At 43.3% G+C, this 20,684-nt stretch overlaps 1 protein-coding gene across 1 annotated transcript in view; it reads right to left on the reverse strand.

The window, feature by feature from the left end:
• Positions 1–20,684, reverse strand: part of SNX24 (sorting nexin 24) — a 153,230-nt gene that overhangs the window by 56,460 nt on the left and 76,086 nt on the right. The window contains exon 2 of the mRNA XM_038769439.1: positions 13,435–13,518. Coding sequence (XP_038625367.1) covers positions 13,435–13,518 — 84 coding nt within the window. The remainder of the gene's footprint in view (positions 1–13,434; positions 13,519–20,684) is intronic.

Raw genomic sequence — 20,684 nt, forward strand, 5'->3', positions numbered from 1 at the left:
TGAGCAGCTCTGCTTGTTTGATGGAGTCAGCTTAAGAGAAATAGCATATAATGATGATTAAAAAGATCTACTCAGAGCCCACATTTCAAAAGTTATTTGGCAACACTAAAATTCTTTGTTTATATGAAGGTAATACCCATTCACCATTCCATAACTTGTATTTCAGAACACTAAAAGACATAATGCCAAGTAGAATGGTTGGAGGGGGGGCATTTTAATAGTAGGGGACATTAGACAGTCTTTCTGCCTTAATATCACACCAAGTCAATATGGAGGGAAGAAACAAAGATGCACACAAAATCAACTTCGACAAGACCTTCCACTGGGGTTTAAGAATTTACATTTTGTCTCTGAATTGGTTGAGATGTCTCAAAGCTGTTAAGTCCCAAGGAGAAGCTGCAATTGTCCTACCCCAGTGCCCCTAAACAGCAGATTGAAATCATAATTTCAAAAATAGCAAAACAACTTCACGGCCTTCTGTTTTCTGATCTCAAAGTTGCGGTATAAAAACAAATTTTTCCCTTCTTAATGTGTCAAGAGTGCTGAGAGAGCTATCATCCCAGCTTCTGGGATCCGTGTGACAGCCCTTGTAGGTGAGTAATGAATTGCTTTCCATGAAGAAAGACAAACCTGAAACAATATAAGTTTCCAGTAGGGCTCAGCTGCTCAGAAGATAAATATCCTATGGCTGCCACTTCAACCAATGATTAACAGTCCTGCCGGCCCTGTGGCCCTGTTATATAGTCCTCCCAATCCACCAGACAGCCAAAAGATATACGATACACACACACACGCCCACAGTTCCCTTCTCCCCCCACATCCTCCCCACCCCCACGAACCCCAGGTCCCATTTTCTTAGGGCAACCACTCCCTTCCATGCCTATGTCTAGTCCACTTGGGCAGTACATGGAGATGGGCCTGGGAGTCAGAAAGTCATAGGTTTTAATTCTGGCTCTGCCACTTGTCTGCTGTGTGACCTTGGGCAAGTCACTTCACTTCTCTGGGCCTCAGTTACCTCATCTGTAAAATGGGGACTATGACTGTAAGCCACATGTGGGACAGTGACTGCATCCAAACCCATTTGCTTGTATCCAGCCCAGCATGTAGAATAGTGCTTGGCACATAGTAAGCGCTTAACAAATACCACAGTTATTATTACTATTACTAGCAGACTGCTTTACACTCTTTCCACCGTATTAAATATTGTAATATTGTGAAAACACAGAGAAACACAGAGTATTGTAAAGTACGGAACCACATGGCTGAGACAGAGGCTGTGAAACAATGCTACATCACTTGTGGATTTTGTTAAACCCAGAACAGAATCGAACTGTGAGATGAACATTTCCTAATTCTTCCACTGTGTACTGAAAGCCCGTGCTACAGCAGTCAATCAGTGGTATTTATTGAACACTTACCGTGTGAAAAGCACTGTATTAAGTGCTTGGCAGAGTACAATATAACAGAGTTGGTAGACATGTTCCTTGCCCACAAGGAGCTTCCAGTCTAGCAGAACAGGGTATGGTCGATTAGCTCTTGAAAAGCCAATATCCCTGCAGCCCTCCAACTCAGACATTTTGGTTCGATTTATCCCTGTTCCAAAATTAAGGACAGGAAATAATTCTTTGGACATAGCTTCAATTCAGACTTCACTTAAGTCAAAATTCATTATAACTCTGTTTATCCTAAATATACGACAGAGAATAGCATGTCATATTCAATTAAACTGGCCATTGTACATACATTACTAGGACATTTACACCAAAAACAAGTCAATGGAATTGCATGTTTCAAATCTGCGCAATATTTAATATGGTCTACATCGTGTGATAAACAAGCAGAAGATCTAAATGATGCCGGTACATCTTGAAATTATTTCTTGATCATTGTTTGTCTGAACATCTCAACTGGGAGAGCCATCTTTATTCAACCAAGACACTGAGTGCCATTATCAACTGATGTATACTGAGCATCCTCTGGATACATGGCAATATACAATGATCTGCACTATGCAAAGCACTTGGTACAGTGCTATGCACACAGCAGAAGCTGCAAAAATTCCAAAGCAACTAACTAGAAATTGAGGCTGGTTCTATGAAAATGCTTTCTCTGCTTCCTTTTTACTCTCCTAGTGGCCAAAGAGCCCAAGGCAAGAGCTGTGTGGAACCAATCAAGGCCACTGGACAAGTTAAACATTCTCTTCTGCTCCAGGTTTGTATAGGATGGAAACCATTGTTCATAAAATCTCTTAAACTCCTCTTGTTCCCACTGGATTCTTAAGCTCCAGATTCTGATCCTAACTGTTATGGGCAGTATTACATTTATTCACAAGTTTTCCTGGTTTCAGACTTTACTGTGACACCTCCTTTCTGACTTCCCTGCCTCCCATCTCTCCCGTCTCCCGTACATATGAATCACTCAATAAATCATATTTATTGAGAGCTTACTGTGTGCAGTGTACTGTATTAAGCGCTTAGGAGAGTACAATATAACAGAGTTGCTGCCTAGGTCGTTTTTCTAAACTGTTGTTTTGCCCATATCTTCCTACTCAAAAACCTCCAATTGTTACCCAAACCTCTCCACGTTACGCAGAAATTTCTCACCTTTGCTTTTAAAGCACTCAATCAGCTCTCTCCCTTCAACTTATGTGCTCTTTTCTCCCACTACACCCCAGTGAATATGCTTTCATCACTCTCAAACCAACCTACTCACTCTACGTCATTGTCATCTCTTCCACTGACCCTATTGCTCATACACTACCACCTCTCCCTTTACATTGAACAGAAAGTTGCTCTCCTCATTGTCAAAACCTTTCTGAAATCACATCTCTTCCGGGAGTCCTTTGCCAATTAGTTTATCTTCTCCCCAACCTATATCCCCCACCCTGAACTACCACCTCAGGGCTTCCATGCCCCATAATCACTTGGGCACTCACACTTTCCCCTATAGAATGTCTGTAAATATCTAGGAGGAGGAGGAGTACTTATTGAGTATCCACTTGGTGCAGTGCACTGTACTAGGGGCGCTTGGGAAGTTCAGAATGAAATAAAGAGTAATATGTTCCCTGCTCACCATGAACTTAGACTCGAATGGGGAAACAAATATAAAATCCTAACAGGAGTAGTCAAAATAAATGCCAAAGCACTACTGAATGTGGAGGATGGGTACAAACAAGTTAATAAGTGCTCGAGTTGGCTGATGGGTTGATTTCACATAGGAGGCTGGGAAATTAAGCAGGGAAGGCTTCTAGGCAGAGGTGGGCTTTCAGGATGACTTTGAATACAGGCAGAGCTGTGATCTGTACGAGCTTGGAGGAAGTTACAAGCTGGGGGAACACATGAGTGAGGGGATGGAAGCAGGAGAGTCAAGAATGAAGAAGAACTAGAATGGCGTTTGAGAGGAGTCAGTCAGCCAAGTATATTGAGTGCTTACTGTATGCAGAGCACTGTACTAAGTACTTGGGAGAGTACAATATAACAGACACATTCCATCCCCACAATGAGCTTACAGTCTAGAGAGGGAGACAGACAATAATATAAATAAATAAAATTACAGATAAGGAAGGGCATTCCAGGCCAGTGGCAGGACGTGGGCAAGAGGTCAGCGGCGAGACAGATGAGATCAAGGTACAGTGAGAAGGTTGGCATTAGAGGAGCAAAGTATGTGGGCTGGGTTGAAGTAAGAGAGTAGTGACGTGAGGTAGCGAGGAGGGGGCAAGGTGGTTGAGTGCTTTAAAGCTGATGGTAAGGAGTTTCGGTTTGATCTGGAGGTGGATGGGCAACCACTGGAGGTGTGAGTTGAGTGTGAGTGTTGAGTGTGAATTGGGGAAGAGCAGGGAAAGAAAACAGATAGATAAGGTGGGCTGAGTTGGTGTAGAGGCTTGGAGTCAATTGTGAGAAGTTTTTGCTTGATGTGGAGAGATACTTGAGGCTAATGCAGGGTTTCGAAGAACAAAGAGATGTGTGCTGAGCGATTCTTTAAGAAGGTGATCTGTCAACTGCATGTAGCATACACTGGAGTGGGATGTAGCTGGAGGCTGGTAGACCAGCAAGGAAGCTGATGCAATAGTCTAGTGGTGGCAAGACCAGAGTTTGTATCTTGGGGGGTAGCAGTTTGGGTGGAGGAGAAGGGGAGGTATGCATAGCCCAGTAGAAAGAGTAAAGGACCTGGGAGTCAGAGGATTGGGCTCCAACTCTTGTCGGCTGTGTGACCTTGGGTGAGTCACCTAACTTCTCTTTGCCTCAGTTACCTCATCTGTAAAATGAGGATTAAATCCTTCACCTTCCGATTTTGACTGGGAACCCAATGTGGGACAGGGACTGCATTCTACCCGAATATCACATACCTACCCCAGTGCTTAGAACAGTGCTTAACACATAGTAAGCACTTAATAAATACCAGAAAAAAGAGGGAGGCAGATTCGGGAGATATTGTGTAGGAAGAACTGATAGTATATGACAGTAGATTTAATGTGCAAGTTTTGAGGCAGTGAAGAGTAGAGGATGACAATGAAGTAGTGGACTTGGGAGAATGGGAAGCTAATGTTTTTAGTGATTGAAATGGGAGAGTTAGGAAGGGTTGGGGAAAGATGAATAGTTCTGTTTTAGACATGTTGAGTTTGAGGTGCCGGCCAGACAGCCAAGTGGAAATGTCCTTGGAGGCAAGAAGAGATACGGGATTGAAGGTCAGATGACAAGTGAGGGGGGCTAGAGAGTTAGATTTGTAATTCATCCACATAGACAGGATCGTTGAAGCCATGGGAATCAATTTTCTACCTAAGAGAGAGTGCAGAATGAGAAGAGTTGGGGACCCAGAATAGTCTCAGGGGATACCCATAATATGAGGATGGGAGGCAAAGGAGAATCCAGTGAACAAAACTGAGAAGGAGCGGTCAGAAGTAGAAGAGGAACCAGGTTAGTTCCACATCAGCAAAACTGGGGTCTGATGCTGTTTCTAAGAGCGGGAAGTGGTCAGTGGTGTCAAAAGGAGCTTAGAGGTTGAGGAGGATCAGGATGAATTAGACCCCTTCGGACTTGGCTATAAGGTGGTCATTGGTGACCTTAGAGAGGATGCAGTCTAGGTGGCGTAAAGAGGTTAAAAGCCAAATCGCAAGAAGAGAGGTGGTGGAGAAGAAATTCAGGCAGTGGGTATATATAACCCATTCAAGGAATTTGTTTGGAAATGGGGGGAGGGAAATGGGCCGAAAGCTATAGGGGGCTATGGGGTTGAGAGAGGGCTTTTTTAGGATATTAGAGACTTGAGCGTACTTGAAGGCAGAAGGGAAGAAGTGTTTGGACACTGAGAACTTGAAAATGGAAGTGAGAGAGGGAAGTGGAGTAAGAACAAGTGATTTGGGAAAGTGAGAGGGAATAGGGTTAGAGGTTGGGGAAGGAGGTGGTGACAGAATTGGGGGCTTCAAGAGACAGTTGAAGATTTGGAAAAATCGGTGGGGGTTGTGGAAGCCTGAGTCAGTGACAGAGGAATAGTATACTCTATTATTCTTCCTACCTAAAATGTATTTTAGCGTCATCTTCCCTGCTAAATTGTAAACTCCTTGAGGGCAGGGATCACATCTACTAAACTGGTCAACTGACTCAATACAAATCCCTAGCTGTTCTTGCTCCCTTTCACTTGTGGATTTCCACCTACAGGCTGGAGCATGGTCAGTCCATCATCATCATAATAATAATGGCATTTATTAAGCACTTACTATGTGCAAAGCACTGTTCTAAGCACTGGGGAGGTTACAAGGTGATCAGTTTGTCCCACAGGGGGCTCACAGTCTTCATCCCCATTTTACAGATGAGGTAACTGAGGCACAGAGAAGTTAAGTGACTTGCCCAAAGTCACACAGCTGACAATTGGCGGAGCCGCGATTCGAACCCATGAACTCTGACTCCAAAGCCCGGGCTCTTTCCACTGAGCCACGCTGGTCTTCATGCAATTTATAATTCAGGTGTCCCAGAATGGTCTGGACCTTCCCACAGCCCTCCTTTCTCCCTCCATGCTCAGAGTCGCATGTCAGTTCTAAGCACAAACACTGAACGCATGTGTTTCAAAGCAACATCCCAAGTTTTTAGTACAGTGGCTCTGCTCACAGTAGGTGGTCGATAAATTCTACTGATAGACTGAAACATTGCTGACTAAGCCTGGAGCCTCATGAGGCAGGCTTTCCAAACTCTGCTGCGTGGGCGGACCCAAATCTTTTCATTCCCTTTGAATTGTTTGTGTGAAAGTTAAATCAGGGTGAAAATCTGACAGCCAACCAGCTTCTCTGATAATAGTTATGGAATGTATTAAACTCTTACTGTGTGCAGAGCACTGGGGTGGATACAAGATAATCAGATCGGACCAAATCCCTGTCCCATTTGGAGCTCACAATTGAAGAGGGCAGAAACTAACTTTTTGGAACAAAGAGAAAGCAAATCATCTCACTGGTTCCCACATTAGAACACTGTCACCAAACCACATATGCAATAGTTTATTCCCCACAAAACTGTTTGCTGTTGTGTGGGCTCAGCCGAGCAGAAAGAAATTTATTGTGTCAAGATTTAAACACATTTAGTTAGCATCCCATCATAATATAAAAAAGTTAGCAGTCAATGTTTCAGGATTTTAGAATTTGGCCGGGGAGATTACTTTGTCCTAGTTATCGTAACTGTTGAATAACAATATTCGGTCTTAAAATAATTAGCTTGATGTTATAGTTGAGAAATTCCAGATACAGCATATGTCTTAATCTCTTCCTCAAGATATTAAGCGCTTAGTACAGTGCTCTGCACACAGTAAGTGCTCAATAAATACGACTGAATGAATGAAAGATATGCTGAGCTATCAGAGTAGGGGGAAGGAAAGGATCTTAAAATTTTTAAGTCAATTTAAAACTCACTAGACAAAGACTGATACCATACAGAAGAAAGTATACAGTGTATGAGCAGAGGGAGTTTTTAAGCACAACTTTTTAAATAAAATTGACATCCACTGCAAGAGACATTTAAAGATAAAAATACAAACTCATGTAACAAAAATCTAGATTTTAATAAAATGTAACCTAAGTGGTTTTTAAAACCAATAGCTTTGGTGACATCCTCGTAAATTACTTTAGGCAAAACAAAAAAAAATCTATCAACTTGCAAGAATGTCACCAACTCTTGCCTACACTTACCAATGATTAATTGATGATTGTAAGCCTCAGCAGCCTGACGTCAAAACCAGGGCTGTGGCTGTTGTAGCTTTTATTTTTATTACAGTTCTTAAATCTCCTACAGCTGGATTTCTTAAGGCCCAGACTAATTTCTTTCATATCCTAGTCTGTGGGTTTATTTGCATGGCTCTTATATGGGATATTTTGCAGGTAACCTCAAGTTACCTACCTGCCTTTGTACTATAATACTTTTATCCAGGGTTTAGATTATGGACAAAGATAATGTCCATTAAAATACGGATGATACCAAATTGGGTGGGAAGGAGGGTATGATACTCCAGGTTGTGTTTTGAGAAAAACAGAATGACTTTGACAAGATTATGTTGTTTATTTAACTGTAGGGACTCTACACCGAAGATGTATTGCATTATAATGGAGAAGCAGATATTATATTTGAGGCAGCTCCAGGAGAGCTAAAACCCAAGACTCGATCCCTGCAATTGTATTTATTGAGCCTTACTGTGTGCAGAGCACTATACTAAGCACTGTACCAATTACAACAATAAACAGACACATTCCCTGCCTGCAACAAGCTTACAGTCTAGGGGAGGAGGGGAAACAGACTGCTATATAAGCTCATTGTGGTCAGGGAATGTGTCTGTTTATTGTTATTTTGTACTCCCTCAAGCACTTAGGTGCTTTGCACACAGTGAGCACTCAATAAATACGATTGAATGAATGAACATTTTTGTATGAAAAAAGATCCCATGTACATCCAAATTCAAGCAACAACTTGTTGTATTGTACTCTCCCCGGCAGTTAATACAGTGCTCTGCACACAGTGAGTGCTCAATAAATATGACTGATTGACTAAAAAGCCAGGTTGGGATGCTTATGTAGGCATATAGGAGGCAAGAACTTTGAAGTAATCTTTTCACAATACTACACATTGGTCAGGCTGCGATCAATGCACTGTGCTCCAGTTTAGGGCTCTCCGTTGAACACAGTTGGAGATGGTCCAGAAGAAAGAAAGAGAATAATCACTAAAAGACTGGGAAAGATACTTTGAAGAAAGCGATTTTTAAAACCCAGAAAAAGAGAAGGTTCAGAGGAGTCTTAATTACCGTCTCCAAGTATATACTCCATGATTCCGTCACTTATGGAGAAATTCACCTATGGGTTACATGGATGATTGACAAGACCAAAGCGGGATCCATGGTCCTAACCCAAAATTCCAAAAGGCTATAGGACCTGTCAAGTGACAGGGTCAGTAGCAGGTGAGATACCCTGAGAGGGCCAGTTAAGCGGGACTTGGAGTGAGGAGAAACAAAAGGGTCAGGGTGAAACTGGGTCACGGGGATCCTGGGTCTCCCAGCCCCTCTAGACCCAGAGCTGTGTCCATACATTCCACCGCTTCGAGGCTGGCCCAAAAGAGCCTCCTCCACCCCATCCCAACTCATTCTGCATGATGCCAATCAAATCACACCATTCCCTTGGCCACCTCTCAGTGGAGTGCCCCAGGTTGCTAGGCTGAGACCACCCCCAAAACTCACAGCGTGATAATTGATCACCCCTGCCCCACTGCCAACCTTGAGAAGGTCGGCAGCATGGCCATCTTGGGATAGAAGGAGAGGGGTCTAGTGGATAGAGTACGGGCCTGGGAGTCAGAAGGATCTGGGTTCTAACCCCAGCTCTGCCACTTGTCTACTGTGTGACCTTGGGCAAATCACTTCACTTCTCTGAGCCTCAGTTCCCTCATCTGGAAAATGGGGATTAAGGACTGTGAGCCCCATGTGGGAGAGGGACTGTGTCCAACCCGATTAGCTTGTACCTACCCCAGTGCTTAGAACAGTGCCTGGCACATAGTAAGTGCTTAACAAATACCACAATTATTATTATTACTATTACTATTATTATAGTCTCGAGCAGCTGCCATCTTTGGAAGAATCCAGGTGGCTCTTTGAGGCGACAACTTACTTTGCTTACCATCTGAAGTTAGTCCTTCCCAGGTCCCTTGTTGAGCAGGAAGTGACCTGCTGTTCCTCCTCAGAGCTTTGCTGCTCCCTGGGGAAGAGGGGAGGGAGGGAAGCACAGCAGAATGGATACTGATTGGTCCAACTCCTGACACCTACACAAGAGCTTTTGCTATCCAACCATCATCTTTGCTGCATTAATCTAGAAGATAGACTAATAGTAGATGAGCACTAGTAGCCAAAGAGATGAAAAGATATTATATGAATGATGGTCGGCAGCTGTTCTCTGTTTTTGCTGTAGGCATAACAGGAGGAATATGCTTAAATTGCCGTAGAAGCGATTTAAGTTGAGCAGAACTTCCCAAGGGCTGTGAGATATTAACATGCACCTCAAAGGGTGGTTATAGTGTCTCATTTGCCAATGACTTTAAAGAAAAGTGGAACAGCTGTAACTCTGAGATGATTTGAATGTATTCCATACTACAGGGCTGAAGTAGACACCGTCTTTAGGTCTCTTCCAGTCAAAATTCAATGAAACTGCCGAATAGTTCATTTTGAACTCGATGTGTACAGGCATCAGTTTGGAAAAGAGAAATTCTTAGTTCAGCCTAGCCTCATTTTTCCATAGACATAGGGGGACATTGAGGATACAGATAACTACAACTGGCAATCTGAAAACCTCATTTTCGCTAATGATTTTGATCTAGTCTCCCGTGGATCATGTACCCAGCATTGTTCATGTTATAGTGGGTTTTGCCTGGGGTTTTATTGCTTCCATTCAGTGGCAGAACTGAGCCATCATCTAGTTGTTCCAGATAATGCATACCCTGATTTGCATACACTCACAAAGGCTTCCAGGTAACAAGATTAAAAGAAACCCTAAACTAGATGGTGGAAAGAGGTCATCCAAAGAGAACTAAAAGTGGCTAAAGGGTCCCCATGGAAAGACAAAGGATCCAAGCAACTAAGCTCGTCCTTTAGACTGTAAGCTCGTTGTGGGCAGGGAATGTGTCTGTTTACTGTTGTATTGTACTCTCCCAAGCACATACTACAGTGCTCCGCACACAGTAAGCGCTCAGTAAATACGATTAAATGAATGAATGAATGGCTGGGGTTGGTTGTGTAAGATCCCTGTTCCAGCCCTGTTAGAGGGTTGATTACTTTACCAATCAATGGTATTTATTGAGCACTTACTGTGTGCAGAACACTGTAGTAAGCACTTGGGAGAGTAAAATACAACAGAGTACAATACAACATTCCCTGACCATCAGGAGCTTACTGTCTCAAGGCGGAGAGGGGTACGAAAATAAATTACAGATATACACGTAAGTGCTGTGGGGCTGAGGGTGGGGTAAATATCAAGTGCTTACAGAGTACAGATCCAAGTGCATAGGCAATGAAGATCAAAGTATGTAGATGATGCAGAAGGGGGAGGGAGTAGGGAAAATGAGGACTTAATTGGGAAAAGCTTTTTAGAGGAGATGGGATTTTAGTAACGCTTTGAAGGTAAGGAGAATGGTGGCCTGTCAGATAGGTAGGGGGAGAGAGTTCTAGGCCAGAGGCAGGAAGTGGGCGAGGGGTCGGCGGCGAGATAGATGAGATCGAGGTACAGTGGGTAGATTGGAGTTAGAGGAGAAAGGTGACCATGCTGAGTTGTGGTGGAAAACTGAGCAGGTTGCTCACTTTAGGATGGCAGGCCGCCTGCCCCAGAGAAGTACACCTGTATAAAAGGGAGTCAAAGAAACCCTGAACTAGATGGGGGAAAAAGGTCTTCCCGAGAGAACTAAAAGTTGCTTAAAGAGTCCCTTTGGAAAGATGGAGCATCCGAGAGACTGGCTGGGGTTGGTTGTGGCTTAGTGGACAGGGGTTGGGCCTGGGAGTCAGAAGGACTTGGGTTCTAATCCCAGCTCTGCCATTTGTCTGTTGGTGTGACCTTTGGCAAGTCACTTCACTTCTCTGTGACTCAGTTACCTCATCTGTAAAATGGGGATAAGAGTGTGAGTGTGAGGGACTGGTTCCACCCTGATGTTACAGAAAAGTGACCTGGGCAGGCGAGTGAATTATTTAGGAGAGGCGAGACTGAGGCAGGGAGATCTGCAAGAAGGCTAATGCAGTAGCCAAATCCAGATATGAAAAGTACCTGGATCAGCATGGTGGCAATTTGGATAGAGAGGAAAGGGCAGATTCTGGAGATGCTGTGGAGTCAGAAGAGTTGGGCTTTGGTGACAGACTGAATGTGGTAGTTGACTGTAAGCTTGCTGTGTGCAAGGAACATATGTGTATTGTTGCACTGCACTTTCTCTAGTGCTTAGTATAGTGCCCTGCACACAGTAAGCACTCAATAAATACGACTGACTGATAGATTGATTGAAAGAAAGATGAGTCACGGATAACACCAAGATTATGGGCTTGAGAGATGAGGAGATTGATGATGTTATCCACTGTGATGGGAAAGTTAGGTGGAGGAGAAAATTTGAGAGGGTAGTTGGGAAATGCTGAGCTTGAGATGTGCTTGAGCTTGAGGCCGGAGGAGGTGAGAGACTGCAGAGAAGGAGAGAGGCTGGGGCTAGTGAGTAGATGTGTGAGTCAACCACATAAAGGTGGTAGTTGAAGGTGTGAGAGTGGGTAAACTCCCTAAGGGACTGAGTGTAGATTGGAGACAGAAGGGGATCTAGAACAGAGCCACAAGGGTCATCCACAATAAGGGAGTGGGAGGCAGAAAGAGATGGTAAAAGAGACTGAGAAGGATCGGCCAGAAAGGTAGCAGGAGAATCAAGAGGACTGTGTCAGAAAACAACAATATTGCATTTTCAGAAAAAAAGGCATTGTCCACAGTGTCAAAGACAGCCAAAAGGTCGAGGAAGATTAGGATCAAGAGGAGTCCAATAGATTTGGAGAGGAGGTCATTGGTGACCTTGGAGAGAGCGATCTCCTGATAGTTTAAAAAAATAACTGCAAAAGAGGTTGTGGAGAGAGGAGCGGCAGTGGGGTGGAGTTTGGGATCTGGAGTGGGGAGGAAAACTGCTTCAACAGAGGAAAAGAACAGGAAAAAGAACAACATAGGGGAAGAGGAGGTAGGGAGAGAGATGATTTCAATCAACCAGTGGTATTTATTGAACATTTACTGTGTGCAGAGCACTCTACTAAGCGCTTGGAAGAGTACAATATAACCAAGTTGGTAGGCAAGTTCCCTTCCTACAACAAACTTAAAGAGGGGGGAATTTACAAGCTATGATCGGATGTAACTTGGTGGGTGGGTGGGTCTGGCATATATATGATGTACCTCTGGATTTGAATATCATGAGATTGCCCTAACCTGTGATATGCTGGAATTTTTTGGCTCTTTTTCCATGTGGGTTCATGTCCAAGCTCAGGGGAGTTATAGGCATATACCCGTCGTCTTCATGGGCCACTGGCTAATTTCATTATGACATTGCCCAGGAAGAATTGTTGACCCTTTGCACAGGAGGCCCACAGCTTAGGGCTCTGAGAGCTTTGAGCCCTGGTCTATAGCACATCTTAAACAATTTTCAAATGATGAACCCAATTACTGTGGCAACTGCCCATTTTCATTGCTTCCCTTTCTTCTCCCATATACCATGGAGCCTCTCCTGCAGATTTTTTTTAAAATTTTCATCAAAAGCCTATTATAGGACTGGCTCCTAAAACTGGAAATCTGGATTTCCTAATGGCATAATAATAATAATGATGATGATGATGGTATTAAGCGCTTACTATGTGTCAAGCACTGTTCTAGGCGCTGGGGTAGATACAAGCTAATCAGGTTGGACACAGTCCCTGTCCCACATGTGGTTCACAGTCTTAGTCCCCATTTTACAGATGAGGTAACTGAGGCACAGAGAAGTTAAGTGAGTTGCCCAAGGTCACACAGTAGACAAGTGGCATCTCTACAAACAGCAAGAGAGCAACATTTCAAAAGACAGACATAGTCTCTTTCCCCCAGTTTTATTTTTAGGCTGATTTCATTTACTTATGTTTAAAAAGCTCTGAGCAGTGAAAGAGAAATGGGTGTCCAAAGAAACTTCTCATTATTTAGTATCTTTTTGTTTACAGAGCAACCAACTTGTGTCATGGTCAAAATATTCCAGCTGATGTTTAAAAACATTTTTAAAAACACAAATCAAAAAGGAAAGCCTGATGATATTACAGAGAAAACCCTCTCCAGAGGCAAGGTGACAAAATATTGAATAAATTGCTGGTTTTAGGACTATGGATGTTACAATGCTATACCAATTCCCCAAAAAGAAATGGAGCAGAGTCTTAAAGTTACCACAGTTAAATGAAAGGAGTAATTACCTTTTTATGCAGAGCATGAAACTCGCTATATCTTTTTTCCACAAAATGTTTTCTTCCACTCATGAGCACTTCTATTTTGAAGACCTGAAAAAAATGAGATTAAATGTTCTGTTATTCATTTTCAACAAGCACATCTCGAAGCAATTAAAGCTTATGCATATTAAAATTCTACTGTATCATAGGACCAGCCTCTCAAAATTCTTTCCAATTTTTAATTTGATAAACCAGAAAGGGTGTAGCCTAAACGGACTCATCCTGCACGGTACTTTTGAGTAACAACTAGTAAATCTCACACACTTTCAGTGTTTTTCCAATGACAGAAGTATGTCTTGTTCAGGATAATAACCTAAACAGTACACTTTAGGTTAATTTCTTCCCAACCTGCATATTCATCTCTAGTCTCAGCTGGGCATGTTCTGCTGCTTGTAATACACACAAAAATGTGGGAAAGGCTCATTTTCCATGTATGATATGAATGACAGCTTATGCTGCTGCTTCCAGAAGGTTGAAAGGCCACATGAAGAGGCTCTCTGGATGCACTAATTAGTAGCCACTAACATGACATTTTCTTGATTCGAAGGTCATGGGGTCAGAGCTGGGAGCAAGGGCTAAGGGATATTGTGAAGGGTTCACAAAAACACAATACAGAAAGAAAAAAAATCATCACCGGTACAGACCAGAAAGGTGAGGTATTTTGCTATCTTCTACTATTCTTACCTGACGTGAACGACTTCCTTGGGAATGAAATTTTCATGATTGGTAGAATTTAGTATGAACCTAAGGTTCCACACCACTTTAAACTTAGATAAGGTTGGTTTAGAAAGTAATTTCAGCTTAGGAAATCACACTTTTATTACAATAAATAAATCATGGAATTCTCCAGATCAGAAACAGAAAAGTTACACAAGCCCAGGTATGGCAGACTTGACTAGCTCCCTGTACAATGTTTCCCACCCATCCACAGAGTTTTAATACTAACATTCATCTGAAAAACCAACCTAAAAATAGTTGCGAGGCACACATCTCCAAATCCCAAGTGCAGTTTCAAGAAAAATTACTCTGAAAAGTAACCATTCCTTTTCAAAACAGAAGAAAATGTTTTGCGATAAACAAACATGAAAACCACATAATTACGTTGCAGAGTGGTTGATAAAATGGAGACTTTTTTCATTGTTAAGTTTCAGGTTCAAATCAGGAGTCTGGTTGCAACCAAAGCAGCTACCTTCTGACAGCTGCATCCCGACTATGTGAAATGAACAAATTTGGGGCCTATGTTCAGGTACTAGTAGCTTCATCACTGAAACAACCATCTTAATTGGCATGTTTGTTATTGAAGCCTTTGAAGGGGAGTACTGGGGCTGAAGAATCACAGAAGTTATGGATTCTGTGTCCACCTCACTGAGTCAACAGCAATGCAGGGAGGAGAAATATCAGAGGCAGTCTCATTGGCATGTCATTACTGCCACTAAATGAGTAATTCCAGGTTATCATTCACAGTAACTTTTTATAAGCACAAAAGCCTCTAAAGGAAAAGTGTGTATATCTGCTTCTCCATGGAGGTTCTTGTCTTTGGAATAATTGAATCCGGTCTGCTCAATGAAGCAGAAGCTATTTCCTTCTGACCACTAAATCTTAACTTTACCTTTCACATCAAGTTTGCTACAAACAGACATTATCCACAGGTTTGCAGAACATCTGCTGATGCCATCCTTTAAAATTTCTTACAAAAATCTGCTAGATTTTGCTCAAAACTTAATGATGTATGGTAGGAGAAAGGGAAACAGATTACATTGTGTTGACATACTGTGTACAATTTACAGTCCTAACAGCAAGCTACAACCAGTCCCCTTATGTGAATGTGAAAACAGGTACTCTAGTTCAATCAATCAATGGTATTCACTGAGCCCTTACTGTGTGCAGAGCATCATACTAAGCTTTCGGGAAAGTACAGTACCACAGAGCCCATACTTCACTCTGCTTCCCTGATCATTTTTCTAAAAAAAAGGTCAGTCCATGTTTTCCAAACACTTCAAAAACCTCCACATCAAACAGAAACTCCTTACAGCACTCAATCACTTTGCCCCCACCTATCTTACCTCACTAATTTCCTACTAATAACCCAGCAGGCTCACTTCTCTCCTCTAATGCCAATATACTCACTGTACCTCAATCTCATCCATCTCACTGACCACCCCTTGTCCACATCCTACTTCTGGCCTGGAACTCCCTCCCTCTTCATACCGACAGATCACCACTCTCCCTACCTTCAGAGCCTTATTAAAATCAAATCTCCTCCAAGAGCTCTCATTTCCCCTACTCCCTCTCCCTTCTGCATCACCCTTGAACTTAGATTTCTATGCTTTATTCACCCCACCCTCAACTTCACAGCACTTACATACATATCTGTAATTTATTTTAAAGTCTGTCACCCCTTCTAGACTGTAAGCTCCTTGTGGGCAGGGAACCAACCATGGTAGACACCAACTCTGTTGTATTGTACTCTCTCAAGCAGCATGGCCTAGTGGCAAGAGCACAGGCTTGGGAGTCAGAGGACGTGGGTTCTAATCCCAGATCCACCACTTGTCTGCTGTGTGACCTTGGGCAAGTCACTTTACTTCTCTGTGCCTCAGTTACCTCATCTGGAAAATGGGGATTAAGCTGTGAGCCCCATGTGGGACAGGGACTGTGTCCAACCTGATTAGCTTGTATCTACTCCAGCGCTTAGAACAGTGACTCCCAGGCCCATGCTCTATCCACTAAGCCATGCTGCTTACTCTAAGCCCTTTGTGGGCACAGATCATATCTAACAACTCCATTTTACTGTATCAATCAGTCAATCAATCAACTGTATTTACTGAGCATTTATTGTGTGCAGAGCACTGTACTAAGCACTTGGGAGAGTACCATATAAGAGAGTTGGTAAACACATTCCCTGCCCACAACGAGCTTTGTCTAGAGGGAACTCTCCCGGGCCCAGTAAGTGCTCAGTAAGTATCACTGGTTGACGGATTGATTGCCTGAGTGACCCAGGCAATCGAGGTAAAACTATTTTGGGGGGCCCAAGTACCCAAATGGTTGACTCAATTCTTAGAGGAGCAGCATGGCTTGGTGGAAAGAGCATGGGCCTGGGAGTCAGAGGTTGTGGGTTCTAATCCCGGCTCTGCCTATTAGCTGTGTGACTTTAGGCAACTCACTTCACTTCTCTGTGCCTCAGTTACCCCACCTGTAAAATGGGGATTAAGGCTGTGAGCTCCACATGGGACAACCTGATTACCTTGTATCTACCCCAGTGCTTACAACAGTGCTTGGCACAAAGTAAGCACTTAACAAATACCATTATTATTATTCATTCAATAATATTTATTGAGCATTTACTGTGTGCAGAGCACTGTACTAAGTGCTTTAATATTATTATCTCATTTTTCTAATGCAGACCTAGGCTACAGAGAGTTGAAAGAACATTTCCAGATATTCTTTGAGACATGTTTTCATAGTAGGCCATCTGGAATTTTAAAGTCTGGAGAATGGTAGTTGAGGGGGAAAGGGGTGGCGGGAGGTTGGGGGGAGTTAGGAAGGGGGTGGGAGGAAAAAAGGGGTAGGTGGAGAAAGATGGGAAGGAAGAGAAGGAAGGGAAGAAAAGAAAGGGGAGGAAGCACTAAAGGAAAGAAGGGGGAAGGGGAAGGAAGCTAAATGTTCTCGCCCTTCCTGCAGCCATTTCCATCACCTTTGTTAGGCTTTGGGTTCCCCTTGCTCTTAGCCCCACAGCTCCTTGAGGGCTTTTTCCCTTCTCACCCTGGGTCTTTCCAGGCTCCCAGGATGACACTCTGGGGACGATGAGGGAGGTGTGGTCCTTGAGCTGTTGTGGCAGCATGAACCCCTGCTTGGAGCCCCCATCTCCGCACCACTTCCCAGCTGGGAACCACTACATGCTCCCCTTCTGTGACAGCAGCAGTGGCAGTAGTGGCTCTGGCTTCATTGCACACGTGGGATGGCTCCTGACCAGGAAGCAGGAGGGAAACTGCCCTGCGGGGGATTCACCACTACTCCCGCCTCATCCCTGGAAATTTTCCCAGGCTGCCTGGGCAGACCAGGGTGAGATTGGGTGGGTGGATCATTCTCTTCGGAAGACGAGAAGTAGCGTGGCCTACTGGATACAGCCCAGGCCTGGGAGTCAGAAGGATTTGGGTTCTAATCCAGGCTCTGCCATTTGTCTACTTTGTGACCTCGGGCAGGTCGCTTCACTTCTCTGTGCCTCAGTTACCTCATCTGTAAAATGGGGATTAAGACTGTGAGCCCTATGTCAGACAAGGACTGAATCCAACCTGATTACCTTGTATCTACCCCAGTGCTTAGAACAGTGCCTGGCACATAGTGAGTGCTGAACAAATACCACAAACAAATAAAACAAATAAGAGTACGTGGATGAGAGCAGCCTCACCCTGGAACCCAATAAGGGTGAGAGGAAATATGGTGACAGGGGATGTAGCCTGCTGACTGGGGATGCACATATATAGGCAAAGGAAGTATATTAGTAGAGGGCTCTGCCCACAGTAAGTGCTCAATATATACAATTGACTGAATGAATGAATTTGATCGTTGTAATTTTTATATATACTCATACATATGTGGTGTGTTGGGGGCAGGGGTGTGTATAGAAAGAGACAGAAACTAAGTTAATGAAAAATGACCTAATAGAGTAAATATGCAATTAGAAATTACACTGGACCAAATGCAGCAATACACAATTTACAGGGGTAAATTAGGAGAGTTGGATGGTCCATCCCTAACCATGAGGATAGATGTCAATACCTGTTTCTCCAAGTATCCTTTGGGGCCACTGTCAGAGACAGAATATTGGATAGGATGGACCATGGCTTATGCCATTGTTTATGTTATATTCCTACTCTAAGCCCAAAGCATTACAATCTAAAACCATTTTGCGAGCCGAAAGAACAGCTGAGTGCTTTGATAATAATTACTATGGTCTTTATTACGTACTTACTAGGTACCAAAGCACTATGTTAAGTGCTGGGGTTGATACAATGTAATCAGATCAAACACAGTCACTATCCCACGGGGCTTAGCCTAAAAGGTAGAGAGATTTAGACTTTGCCTGAATTAAATTAATATTTACTAGGTGAAACAATGATATAAGTACAGTTTTTCTCCAATACAAATTACAGAACTGAAAATTGCATACAGGGTGGGAATAAGTTGCACTTTTAAATTGAGTTCACCAGGAAAAGTCAACTCTTTCTCTGACTTCTGTTTTCACCACTACCACAATCAAAAGGTTTAGAGAGAGGCCCAGAAACAAGAGGCCTTCTTTCTAACTACTTTAGGGAAATAGTAATGAATTTCTTCCAGATTATTTGAACTAATTTACATAACAGCTGCTTCTTTTTTCAGTATATTTTATTTTTTAAAATGCAAAATTAAAGTCACAAACTATTAGTAAGCCATTTTTAGTCCATTATGTCTCTATTTCCTTCTGCCCCTCTCTCCCACTCTTCACTCTGTACTCTTCTTTCTCTGTCCTAACTTCTCTCTTTCTTTTTCTTACCATCCTTCCCATCTCACAAGCCCGCAACCTTGGTGTCATCCTCAACTCCGCTCTCTTTCACCCCTCACATCCAAGCCGTCACCAAAACCTGCCGGTCTCAGCTCTGCAACATTGCCCAGATCCGCCCTTTCCTCTCCATCCAAACCGCTACCCTGCTCATTCAAGCTCTCATCCTATCTCGTCTGGACTATTGTATCAACCTCCTCTCCGATCTCCCATCCTCTTGTCCCTCCCCACTTCAATCCATACTTCACACCGCTGCCCGGATTGTCTTTGTCCAGAAACGCTGTGGGCATGTTACTCCCCTCCTCAAAAATCTCAAGTGGCTACCAATCAACCTATGCATCAAGCAGAAACTCCTCACCCTCGGCTGCAAGGCTCTCCATCACCTCGCCCCCTCCTACCTCACCTCCCTTCTCTCCTTCTACAGCCCAGCCCGCACCTTCCGCTCCTCTGCCGTTCTCGCCTGTCCCGCCATCTACCCCCGGCCCACGTCATCCCCCTGGCCTGGAATGCCCTCCCTCCCCACATCCGCCAAGCTAGCTCTCTTCCTCCCTTCAAGGCCCTACTGAGAGCTCACCTCCTCCAGGAGGCCTTCCCAGACTGAGCCCCCTCCTTCCTCTCCCCCTCCTCCCCCTCTCCATTCCCCCCCGCCTTACCTCCTTCCCTTCCCCACAGCACCTGTATATACGCATATATGTTTGTACGTATTTATTACTCTATTTATTTATTTTACTTGTACATGTCTATTCTATTTATTTTATTTTGTTAATATGTTTTGTTCTCTGTCTCCCCCTTCTAGACTGTGAGCCCACTGTTGGGTAGGGACCATCTCTATATGTTGCCAACTTGTACTTCCCAAGCGCTTAGTACAGTGCTCTGCACACAGTAAGCACTCAATAAATACGATTGATTGATTGATTCTCTCCACCTCTTCTCTTTTGTCTTTTTCTTTCTCTGACTCTGTCCTCCTCTGCCTCTCTTTTCTGCCTTCTCCGCCCCACCCCTGTTTCGCTCTCAACTCCAATGGATCAATCAGTGGTATTTATGTGTGTGGAACACTGTACTAATTGGTTGGGAGAGCATGATACAACAGAGTTGAGTACAGAGTACAATACAACAGGGAACAACATGTTCCCTGGCCACAAGGACCTTACATTCTAGAGGGGGGAATATCCTTCATTTAAGATCACCTAATTCATTACTGACAATGATTAATGTTTTAAAGAGTTAATGTCTAATTAATGTTTTAAAGAGTTGAAGGCAGTCCACTTTCTGAGATGGGCCCTGGTCTGAAAAATATCCAGCTTGTACTGATTCATGGAGCCCTAATATATTCAATTTTATGGGCAAATTTGCAAAATTTACCTCAAAGTTCTTAAATTCGGATGCAGTGATATGAGATATAATTCTAGCACTTGAATTGATTTACACCTTTCTTAGCACTCATGTACATATGTCTGCTCAATTTACTTTGACCACTCTCGTAAATATTTTTATACTTGTCATACCACTTAGAGTGTGAGCTTCTTGTAGTCAGGGACCATATCACTTTATTATTCTGTACTTCCTAAGCACCTAGCACAGTGAACTGCACCAAGTGAATGCTCAATAAATGCTACTGCTGCTGCTGCTACTACTACTATTACCATGACTACCACCACTACTGTCTTTCTACTTGAGTAAT

The sequence above is a fragment of the Tachyglossus aculeatus genome, chromosome X4 (assembly GCF_015852505.1).
Source record: "Tachyglossus aculeatus isolate mTacAcu1 chromosome X4, mTacAcu1.pri, whole genome shotgun sequence".
NCBI classification, from domain to species: domain Eukaryota; kingdom Metazoa; phylum Chordata; class Mammalia; order Monotremata; family Tachyglossidae; genus Tachyglossus; species Tachyglossus aculeatus.